Genomic DNA, 12,130 nt, shown 5'->3' with positions numbered 1-12,130 from the left:
CTACTCAAGATTAATCAAAATTTAACATCTCTACTTCTAAGTTACACCAGGATAAAAATATTTATTTTGTTGTTTTTATATTATAAAACTTATAAAGTACAAACTCCCATTTTTAAAATGTAGCTTTTTGAAGGATATAACATCTTATATTTGGGGGAAAAACTGAAACAAATGAAAAATTCAGCTTTAAAAGCCGTGCATATATTGTAGTATTTTTTTCAAATATATTGTTTGCTTTGTATGTATCTAAGTAGAGACTCATAGTACTATGTAGCAAGAACTATAGCCATTTAATAAATATCCTTAATGCTTTAAATAAAGTATTTGGATAAATATGTGTTTGCCCAATAGATGGGAATGGCTCTAAATTTAGTAATGCTGAATTCTTGGTTAAAGACACATTTGATTGCTGATAAGGGATTTCTTTTTTAAAAACAGGCTTTTGAAGTTAAGCTGAATAAAATCTATTTACTGTATATTCAATTTAAAGCTGTGGTGCACACCATCAAAAGTGGAAATCTATACTTTTGCCTACCCCTCTGTTCAAGGTTATATGCACAAGAGGATACAGGGAAGGTATTCAGAATGAATTAAAAGATATATTTGTAATATTGAAAGAAATTTTCTAAAAGAAAACTGTAGTGTCATCTGACAGTTGGGGAAGGTTTTGTTAATCCTTCCTTTTTATGCATGCGTGCGCGGGCACACACATATTTGTGTGTGTATATAAGTACATATAAAAATACACACACACAATCTGAAATATGCAAGACAGTAATTGGAGTGGGGATATATCATATTTTAGCATAGCTAAATTTTGTCATTTCTTTGTTACACATCAGGTTGTTGTCATTAAAGCTTGCCATACTGTCACATATTTCCTTTTAAGGGGCATATTTAGTTTTTTCCTTAGATCTTGTAGAATTATTTCAGAAGTGAATCCGTTTCTATGTACTATTTGTTTTCTTTCTTGCCTAATCTCTCCTTTCTTTCTTTTGTAGGTCATTGTTGTGTCTTCTACTATTTTAATTCTTTGCTTTGCATTTTATAACTTGTCTAGAGCCTAGAAGAGGAAATAACATCAATTTTATTTAGTAAAGAGGGCTTTTCTACTAGCATGAAATCTACCTTCACTTCATCCTCCGCAAGGACAGCAGAGGGCACTGTTGTGAAAGATAATGTACCTTCTGAAATGCTTTCTGCCTCACCCTTCTTACAACTGCCCGAGGTGCTTATTTGCTTTTTTCCTCACCCTATAATGTCATTCCTACAGAAATGGGTATTCACTAACATCTCAGATAAATTTTGCATATATTTTCATCATCTAGTAATTAAACAAGATGCCCTATATGATGCTGTTTATCCCTAAGAAATTACATTCATGTATTATATTTTATATAACAAATAATAAATATAGAGGAGAAATAGATTAATCACAGATATAAACTAGTTGAAATTTAATGTTAACATTCAGATATAGATCCACAAAAACAAAAATCCACATGAAGGTAATTTTTTTTTTCAATCCCAGTGTTTCAAAACCGTTCAGCAAATATTAACTTAGTTTAGGTTGAGGGAGTGTCACACAGTAAATTGAAGGCTTGATCCTCTGCTCTTAGCTTTCACAAAATATCTCTTGACTCTCATTTTTGATTCTCCAGGAATGCACGATCATACCCTATACATACTGCAGTTGGTAAACAAAACTGATTAAGTCACAGATGGTGTGCTGGTTTTAATGATATTTTTGCTTTTGTGCATTTGATCCTGAACATTGCTTTAATATATTTGTTTAATATTTATGGTTCTTTAAATCTGATAAAATTCCTTTGACATAGTATGACCATACATACATACTATCACAAATTGTTTTATTACGGTACAAACACTAATAGAATTTCTTTAATCTCACGTTTTGAACTATCCAAATGGGGTTTTTATAGGATCTTCTTGGCAATCTTGAACCATGGTTCCTTTGACATTCTCACATCAATATATTCTAAAAGTTCTCATTGTGGTATTCTATTAAATTGTGCAAAATGATTGAAAGGATCTACTAAATTTCTTAAAGCAACAGATTAAATAAAATACAGGCATCAAAACATTTAAAAATACAAGTTGTGTGTGTGAGTGAGAGAGAATAAACTGACATTAGAATAGTGTCTAAAGACTTTTTCCCCTTTTCATATACACAGTAAATTGTTTGCTGTTTAATAACTGATTTTAGCTGTTTTTAATAAATAATTAATTATCCTTCTAGGAAGTAGCGTTGTCTGTTATTTATGCTTCTGTTCTGGATCTTTTGGCAAAGATCTTACATGATCCCAGTTGATGGTATCCAAAATGTTAAATAGATATTTTATAAATTAGATCAAAGAATTGCTTGTAGAAAATAAACAATTGTAAATTCTTCATAGATCTTGTATCAAACATAGTAATGCCCACAGAGTTTTTAAAATGCATACCCTTTTTATGCAGACAGTACTGTCTTCAATAGGTGTTATGCAGACATTCTTTCATTGTTTTGTCTATGATGTGTTAAATGTTTGTTTCATCTGGTATTGAAAAGGCTTATTGATTTGTGTCCTCTGGTTGCTTTTTGTTTCACAGAAACTTGCTTCCAGAGCAGAAGGGCTTTGCGCTGGACCCAGCAATGCTGATAAGGTTCTACTGATTTTTCCGTAGTTAACTCTGGTTTCACATTTCTCATCCACCTTCATTCTTTCTTTCCTTTTTTCAGTTAACCATCACAGTCCCCTTTGTTTTCTACATGAAATGAACCAGCCATCAGTTCATCTTGTTTTCATCATTTTGATTTATTCATATGCTGTACTTTTGTTTTTCCTCATCCGTGTTTTTTGTGCAGAGTTCACATGAGACTCTGAACGTAGTGGAGGAGAAGAAGCAGGCTGAGGTTGGGATAGAAGAGACAGTAGTCATAGAGGAACTCAACAGAGGGAAAATGCAAGCTGTCACTGATGCTGGGGAGACCCGTAAGGTGGAACATCTGTCAAAAAAAGACTCTTCTTCATTGTCATCTGATAGCAGCAGCAGTAGTGAGAGTGAGGATGAAGTGGTGGGAGAGTATCAGCCACACTACAGGGTGGCTAAGGACACTATAAGGGAAGAACAAGAAGAAAACGAAGATGCCAAAGGAAAGGAGGAGCGTGCAACAAAAACAATACAAAGTGAGGAAACTGTTCAAGAAGGCAGTAAAATAAAAGTAACAGTAGAGCACAACCAAATTACAGCAAAAGCTTTGGCCCAGGAAAATGCAGTTGCCATAAAAGTTGGAGAGAAGAATGTAATGGAAGAGGAGAAACAAGACCTGAGAGCAGAAGATGAACAGCTCAGAATAAACGGAGATGTGTCTCATGTTGATATTGATGTTGTGCCAGAAATAATTTGTTGTTCTGAGGTAAATGGTAGCACAGCTTGAGAACTAGAGTATATAGATATGTTATGTTATGGGGTGGAAATATACCCACCTTTCTTCTTCTCCTGTTATCCCAGCTCTTCAGTATTCACCAAGATTCAAATATTATGGAAGGGGGAAACCACTGATATGCAGTGAAACTGCCTACTCCAGTCATGGTTTCTGGTTTTTTTTGCTGGAATGAATAGGAATTTCCTAGTAAAGCAAACCTTCCTATGACTGTACCATCTCCTTTTTTTCCTTGTTACAATTTATTTTTACTTTTTGTTGAATGTTTTTAATGTTTTCAAGTCTTGTCTTGTCTGTTTTGTTGGTTGCTTATGACACACACCCTTTACTTATAAGTGTAGCTGGAAAGTTATGTATGTTACATTTGCTAAAAGCAATTTGTCACAGCATTTTCAGTTTTTTCTTACTATTCAGACTTTTCTTCCTCTAATTTTTTTTTCAATGAAAACACTTCCTGGAACTGCTATTGATACAATTTGCTAAGAGTAGTAAGAGCACCTACAGTTAGGGCAGGTTAAGCAGTAAAGGGATAATACACCTATCATAGCTGTATAGCAGCTTCCTCTATTACTAGATAACTATAGAAGCTTGAATTGGCTCCACAAGGAATCATGTCCATCTGTTTTAGTATAGAAACAGGTTTAATGTGATTAATAATTAGATGGATTTTTGAAGGAAGAAGAATAAAACGGAGTGTAAATGATCTTGTACCTCTGTGAAACTTTGCCACTGGGGAATTCTTTTCTTGGTGTCACCCTTCAATCATGTATGGCAGGTTTTCCTCATTGTATTGAGTCCCAGTTGAAGACCAGTTCAGAAATTGTTCTAAAGAGGCCCCATACCTCTCATCTAAGTAAAGAGCTCTTGCAACTCACAATGAGAGTAAATTGGCTTCTCCAAGGTTATATTGGTCTCTACGCTCCCTTTCTAAGAATATAAACAAAATATTTAGTGGGAAAGATATTTAATGAGATTTCCAGAAGCACCTAGGCATCTAACTCCCATTTGTTTAAATGAAATGAATGAGAGTTAGGTATTTAGGTTCCTTTGTAAATCTCACTAGATCTGCCCCTTTCGGCACCTTGTATTCCTTTAAAAATCTGGTCCAACAGACACGTCATAGTTTCTACTGACTTGCAAGTTCTAGTTTGTTGTTGCTCTTTGATTTCCAAGCAGAGAACAACACTGACAAAATATCCACTACAACAAGAATTAAAATGGCTTTTAACAGTTTTGTTTTCAGAGGAAAACAGTTGGTACTCTAGCCTAGACATGAAGCTAAGCTATTAAAATCTATAGACAGTAGTTTTCTCTATTCCAGAAGTTGTTTACATTAAAAAAATAAATTAAATTAAATTTTAGAATTGCTGAGAAAATATTGCAAGTTTTTATCCACTGTTAGGGATATGTGCCAAATATTGTAGTAACTTCATTCTCCATTTTAAATGCAAGGCTTATTTTATGTAACCCTGGCAACTTTTATTTGATGGAAGAAACTGTAGCTGAACTAAGATTCTCCCACTAATAGTTCTTCACACATTTTAAACACATCTGAAGTATTGTTGAAGTGATAATCACTTATTAAAGGGCTAGTATGATATTTGTTTTATCTTTGTATTTATTTTTCTCACAGTGGTTTGTGTGGGAGGCATTCTTAATATTTATTCTGTCACTACAATCTTCTATTTTTGTTCTATTCCACCTTAGCCCACTATGCAAATTTTTGTCATATGTCCTTGGATTGATTGTATCCTGTGTCTTCTACTACAGCCTCCAGTAGTAAAAACAGAAATGGTGACCATTTCAGATGCCACACAGAGAACAGAAATCTCCACCAAAGAAGTCCCCATTGTTCAAACGGAGACTAAAACCATCACATATGAATCTCCACAGGTAAAGGAAAGATGTGATTTGAAATATTACTTATAATGCTGTTTACAGGTTGGCCTTTATAATCAACTCCAAATTCAGGAGATATGATAATATGGTAATGGTTTTTTACAAATCAAAACTTCCCTATAGTGGCATTTATTATTTTGTTGATGTGAAACAATTTAAAAATGACTCTAAGTGGCTAAAATAGCAAGTATCATTCTAACGTTGAAAGTTGATCTGGTTGTCTAAAATGTATGCATTTAAAGATCTGACTTAACTCACCTCTGAGCTTGCAAAAGGGAGGAATAACTTTGATTATAATTTTGTCCACAAGGAATATGGACATCATGTTAAAATGTTTGATGCAATTCAGCAAACCAAGTAGCTTTTATGCTAGAGTAGTGTTTCATGTATCTAATGTGTTTGTCTTCATGTGGTCATTCTGTTTGCCAACAAATCCATGCAAGCACATAGGTAACAGAACATAGACATATTTGAGCTAAAGCAGAATTATGTAGGTATTAGTAGTGAAGGTTGCATTAACTATCATCTGTTAACACACAAGTTTTTAATCCCTGGGCATGAAAATGAAACTTATTTTTCTTCTCCCAACTGTCTTCAGTTCGATGGCAGCGCAGGTGGTGATGCTGGTGTGCTGTTGAGTGCGCAGACTATCACGTCTGAATCAGTTTCTACAACTACAACCACACACATCACTAAGGTAAAACTGACAACTTCTCTGAGGGTTAAAAAATGACCCTTGTCAAGAGGTACATTGGTTCTTTCAAAACATTGCTCCTCACAGAACATTGAATAAATATTTAAAATAGTCCATGCCATGCCCAGTTCTGTGCTTAAATTGACTTCCCTAAACCAAATCTTAATGCAGCATCACAGATGAAATCAGGAGGAAGAGCTGGGGAAGAGATATCAGAGTTTGCAGTATGTGCTGCTGCTTTTTTTTTTTCTGGCATTTTTGGATTTTTGGCATGTTGCTTGGCACCCAGCCTTTTCTGTCTCTGTTCATCTCACTTCTTGATGATCTTTGATGGGGATTCTGCCAGGGGAAGGGGTAATTAATGTGAATGAGTTTTGACTCCCCAGAAATGGAGTTAGCTCCAGGGATAGATATGCTGAAACAACTTGTCTTCTGGCTTCGTTCCTCTTTACTCATTCTGTCTTGGGACTGCATTGATCAATTTGGGTTAAGTTTCTGAGTACATTCTGTTACTGGGGGCCTTGGATTACTTTAGCATTCAGAGACAGTCAAGAAGCTCATAGCACGAAGTTGGATCTTTTTCCATTTCTGTCCTATGTGTCACTTTGTCTCCTCCTTCCAGTTGACAAGTGTGTTTATTTCTATTCACTGTTCAGGAAAAATGTATTTGTTTTAAAAGCGTTACTGAATTCTGACAACCATATAATGCAGTTCTAGAAGGGAAAACTCAGGAAGGACTCCAGTTTATGATGAAACATTCTATTTGAAGACAAGAATCTTGATTATATTGAATAGTAATTAGTACTCACAGAATTAAGTTCCTAATGGAATAACCTAAAGAGAATAAACGTAATCAAAGTGCAAGTCAGGAGCAAAGGGCATTTGGAAATTGTCCTGTGAAAGTCACCAAAAGTAAACGCCGAACTCTGTATTTAAGTGTTTCATTAGAAAGCTTCTCATTGGCGAACAGCTCCTGCTGCTGTTAGAATTCTTCAGCACCATCAGAGGCTTGAAAAAGACTTTGTATAATAAAATGCCACATCTGGTCCAACAGGAGAATTCATTCTCTTATCAGATGTACACATGGAGCCAGAAAACTTGTTGGAGAACATTATCTCACTGAAAGAAGCCATATTTTGAAAATTAAATTAGATGATACTTTGTCATCAGGTGGTCAGAGATGTATGGAATAGATATCTGATAGGAAATTTGCTATATCACCATTATTAACAGCCTCTATATAAGTACAACCACTATATTTGTGGCCCTAGTTCCAAATAGTCTGATCACCTTCTGGCTCAGATTTTTCTATCCAGAATTTTTCATTCATCTATTTGAAATACAGAAACTGCCAAGAGGATTTAAATCTTCCTCTGGAATCCTTAAAGGACTCACAGTATCTAGGATATCTTATACCTCATTTATCTTGATTAATGCAAAATAAAGTATCTTAAAATTTTGTACCTCCAATCTCAATATTATTCTTGATTGCTGTATGGAAATCCTTTCGTAACAGTCATAAAAAAACAATCAATCAGTTTATAATATTCTCACAGGAATAAATTAATCTAATCTCTAGCTAAATAATGATAAAAATTACAATACAGTTTTATCATCTGTAGTATCTTCCATACAAACTATTTGTGGAGACAAAAATGAAGCAATCATCGGACGTTTGAAATTATATGGTTAATTGATGAGGCAGAAAGATGCACAAAAGTCAGAACTGCAAAAGAACCATGCACCAATAGTGGTGGGATTGTGTGGAAAAGTGACAAAGAAGACTTAGAACCCTGATCTATCAACCCCATTTCCATATCTAACTGAATGTGATCTCTGATATATCTTAGGGTCTTCTCTGTGGGTTCATCTTTTAGGGCAACTTCCTCTTGGACACCACTGCTATACAGTTAGCCATAAACAGGATGTATCACCAAGAATCTATAACTAACTGCTGTTCTTTCACACCAATTCTCCATTCCCACAGTGCACTGGAGAGTAATAGATGTGTTTTGTGATCCTCCCTCTTTAATTATATGGAATCATTTTAAAGATGAATGTCTTTGTTTTTTGCCATCTGTAGACAGTAAAAGGTGGAGTATCAGAAACAAGGATTGAGAAGCGCATTGTCATCACTGGAGATGCAGATATTGACCATGACCAGGTGAGTACATATGCATGTCCCTTTTACAGTATGCCATCCATGGTCCACTGAGATCTATGAAATTCAAAGAGGGAAGTGTGGAAGAAAACAGGCCTTCACTCTGCGTTTGTAAGCAACAAGTAGTCAGAGACAATTTATTCGATCAATATTGCAAGGGAAGAAGCTGCTGCTAGGCAGATCATCAAATACAAAACAATTAGAAGCCAATATATATACTGTCTGTTTATATATAATATCAATAAACAGTTCCCTTCAGATGCCACCTTATCTCAAGGTCTTCACTAGAGTCAGCATTCTACCCTTATTTCAAGCACAAGAGAGACAAGAGGCAAAAACAGCGTCTCCACAATACTCTGTGTTGTCAGGTCTCAGAGTTAGCATGAGTTAGGCTAACCAAAAGGTCAAAATGGCTACATAAAAATCCCTTGGCTTCCACAGAAGAGATCAGCAGAATTCATAGGAGCTGATAGATATTGAGAGAGCCAATTCCATCAATCAATTGTGGTATAATCGGTTTCCAGGATAGTCTTCTTAGTCTTCTGTGTGATGATGCAAGTTTAGATGAATATTAGGCCACCAATATCTTTCCTTTCATATCAAGAAAACCAACATTTCATAGTGTTTTCATGTATATGAGCAATAAATTAAGCACAGAATTGAACTGTGAATCCCTTTGGAATCTTGCACAGATAAATTAATCTTTATTAGTGCTAGATATCCAAGACCAAGCACATCTTTTTCATGCTCATGTGAGAGAGGCCTTATAATATTGTTTCACCTAAAGACTTTGAAAAGTGGAGAACTAAAAATCATAAGAACGCATTTATTTGTCCCTTGGGATCACAATTGCTCAGATTATTTGCATAACTTTACATTTAAGAGCCAATGATGACAGAGTTGAAACAAAAAATAATTAACTATCACCGAGTTATTTAGGCAAGAAAGTCTGCACTTTACATTGTTTCAAGGGAGCCGGTTTCTAAGTTGATGGTAGGTATACAAATCAGCAAGTAGGGATTTAATTTTCACTTCTTAATTGTCATGTACTGAGGGCTTCAAGTAAATTTAATTTCAGATTTTGATGTGTCTGTAGTAAGTGGCTCATGACAAATTCAATCTCTCCTTGAAGCTTGTAATTAAATGCCAGAGCTGTTTAGCATTAGACATGGGTTATGTCTACTCTGAAATGTATTTAATACATTTGGGACATCAGAAAAGGTTGGACAATACCTTTGCTTTAGTAAAACTCCATTTATTCCTCCACTCTGCTCCATGTCCTCCTCTCACACTGAAATAAATCTTATGAAGCAGAAAAATAAGTTGTAAGTATTGACTACACAGTACATTTTTGTACCAAAGTTCACCATGGTGTTTCGCTTATGACGTATTAGAAGATTTACATAGCGTTGTTCAGGTCTTTTAACTCAAATAGGACTTTTACTTTTCTTCATTTAAACCATTGTTCTGGGATGGGACAGTGAGAGGTTCAGTATGCAGGTTGCCTCAGAGAGAAAAGACAACCCCAGCCCTGACTCACCACAGCAGGTTGTGGCCAGGTGAGAAGCACCTCTCAATGGCAGCGGGCAAAGGTGGAGGAGAGGTGCATGTCACCCAGCTAAGGGACATACAGACACACAGTCAAACTATCTGAAATATATAGTAGATGGTTGTCCCTTTCCCCTGTCCCCTTAAGCCCAATGAGTTTATAGTTGTTCTAGCCTCCATCTCTGACCCATTGCTGCCTCCCTGTGGTCATTCTACAGTATAACTCTCCCTCCTACTGGCCTTACTTTCCATTTTATAAGAAATAATTGAATTCCAGACATATTTCATTATCCTGGCACAACCAAACCCTTACCTTGCTTTAAGTTTTGATAAGAGGAAGCTGCATATGGACACAGACAGACACACATTTCTAAAAGATTCCTCTACCATTGACTCTGTAATGCATCTATGAAGTTCATAATACCGACAGACTATATCATGGAGAGTGAGTCCTTCTTGACTGTTGGCACTGAACATCATTATTAAGAAGAATGAGCGAGTTGTGTCCTTAACATTGGGGAATCAGCTGAGAGATTCAACCTGAGTGATTAGACTTCAAGGTTCTACCAAAGTGAGGTGTAGGAAGCCAGAGGCAGTGGTTCTCAACAAGGGTATACCCTGAGGATACACAGAGGTCTTCCAGGCATACATCAACTCACGTAGCTATTTGCCTAATTATACAACAGGCTACTTTAAAAATCCCTAGCAAAGTCAGTACAAATTAACATTTCATACAATTACTTCTTTATACTGCTCTATATACTATAAACTGAAATGTAAGTACAATATTTATAGTCCACTTGATTTTATAATTCTATGAAAGTATGGAAAAGTAAACAATTGTTCAGTAACAGTGTGCTATGGTACTTGTATTTTTATGTCTGATTTTGTAAGCAAGTAATTTTAAGTCAGCTAAAACTTGGAGTATACAAGAAAAATCAGACTTCTGAAAGGAGCACAGTAATCTGGAAAGGTTGAGAGCCACTATCTTAAGAGGTACATCTAAGATGGACTAAAGGGATCTAAAGTGTAGTTTCCCTGTAGCCATGACAATTATCTAAACAGACTAGGCCCTTAGAAACTACTTCATAGTGCTGCTTAAATGCAAACTAGTAGTAAATTTGTCAGGCTTAAGAAAGCACCAAACTGTACTAATGTTTCTTAAATCTATCATATGTTTTCTTAATAAGACTCCACACTCTTTGTCCTTAATCAGTACATCTTCTTTCTAATCTTGGCATTCTTTCTTAGTCCTCCGGTCTCCCTTCACAGCTCTATTTATTTCCTCTCCCTATCACTCTATTGTAGGGCTGGGCAAGATGCGGCCTGGGGACCAGATCCGGCCCACCTAACACTTCGATCTGGCTTGCTGACTGCATCTGGCTGCTTTCTATTTATACCCTGCTGCTCGTGCCACCAAATTTCCAGGTGGTGGCTCGGGCAACAGGATCCTCTTTAAATGGTTCCTGACTCATGGTCGCGGCGCTACTCCAGCAGAGCCTGGAACCGTGAGCCTTTACATAACCGCAGTAACCCTGGGTGTCTGCCAGGCACGTGGTAGCGGTGGGGCAGGAAGCTGTGAGCCCTTTGCTGTTTTTTTTTTTTAATTCAAAGCCTCCAGCCCCAGACAACTCTGAGGGGAAGGCTAGTCCCCAACCTTGCCCCTTCTGCACCAGGCTCTGCCTTTTCTGGAGCTGGCCTGTGACGATATACCAAAATTCATTAAGTGGCCTCCCTGCGAAAAATATTACCCACCTCTGCCCCATTGGTTCAAGAAATGACACTCTTCAACCCCCTGTACTCCAAGCTAAGATGCTTATTTTGCTTCAATCTGTATTTTTTTTAAGGTTCAGGACAGGCTGGTTAGTCATTAAAACTGTACAGGCAGTCCCCGGGATACGTCAATCCGACTTACGTCGGATCCCTACTTATGAACAGGGTGAGGCAACCCTGCACTAGCTGCGCCCTCCCCCCCCCCCAGCAGACCGCCGAGACGCGCCGCGGTCCCGCCGCCCGCGTCCTCTGCGGCGAAAAAAGCTGCTCTGCGTCTCCCTGGACTGCTGGGGGGTCGCCCCCTGCACCTCCAGAGGTGGCAACAGTGGGGGAGGCACCCCGTACTAGCTGTGCTCCCCCTCCCCCCAGCAGACAAGGGAGATGCGGAGCGGCTTTTCTCGCTGCAGGACCACCGAGACGCGCCCCCTGACAGGCGGTTCAGCCGGCGCTGCCCCGAGCGCCGCAGGGGAAGCGCCCCCCGCGCCGTGGGAGGCGGCAACAGTGGGGGAGGCACCCCGCCCCGCCAGCTTTGGGTCCATTGGCCCCGCGGACGCCCCTGGGCAACTCCAACACCTCCCGCTGTCAGCTGGAAGGAGGATCTTGAGAATAA

General features: G+C 37.7%; 1 protein-coding gene across 19 annotated transcripts in view; it reads left to right on the top strand.

The window, feature by feature from the left end:
* Positions 1 to 12,130, top strand: part of EPB41L2 (erythrocyte membrane protein band 4.1 like 2) — a 285,231-nt gene that overhangs the window by 258,559 nt on the left and 14,542 nt on the right. For 8 of the 19 annotated variants that reach the window (XM_075924159.1, XM_075924162.1, XM_075924155.1 and 5 more), the window contains 6 exons: positions 1,061 to 1,228; positions 2,611 to 2,664; positions 2,867 to 3,418; positions 5,216 to 5,338; positions 5,943 to 6,041; positions 8,122 to 8,202. In XM_075924159.1, the coding sequence (XP_075780274.1) occupies positions 1,061 to 1,228; positions 2,611 to 2,664; positions 2,867 to 3,418; positions 5,216 to 5,338; positions 5,943 to 6,041; positions 8,122 to 8,202 (1,077 nt within the window). The remainder of the gene's footprint in view (positions 1 to 1,060; positions 1,229 to 2,610; positions 2,665 to 2,866; positions 3,419 to 5,215; positions 5,339 to 5,942; positions 6,042 to 8,121; positions 8,203 to 12,130) is intronic. The other 11 variants (XM_075924163.1, XM_075924166.1, XM_075924164.1 and 8 more) reach the window with 5 other exon arrangements.

The sequence above is a fragment of the Pelodiscus sinensis genome, chromosome 3 (assembly GCF_049634645.1).
Source record: "Pelodiscus sinensis isolate JC-2024 chromosome 3, ASM4963464v1, whole genome shotgun sequence".
Lineage (NCBI taxonomy): Eukaryota > Metazoa > Chordata > Testudines > Trionychidae > Pelodiscus > Pelodiscus sinensis.
Note: the sequence above shows the minus strand (reverse complement) of the source record. Positions and strands in the feature narration are given on the sequence as shown.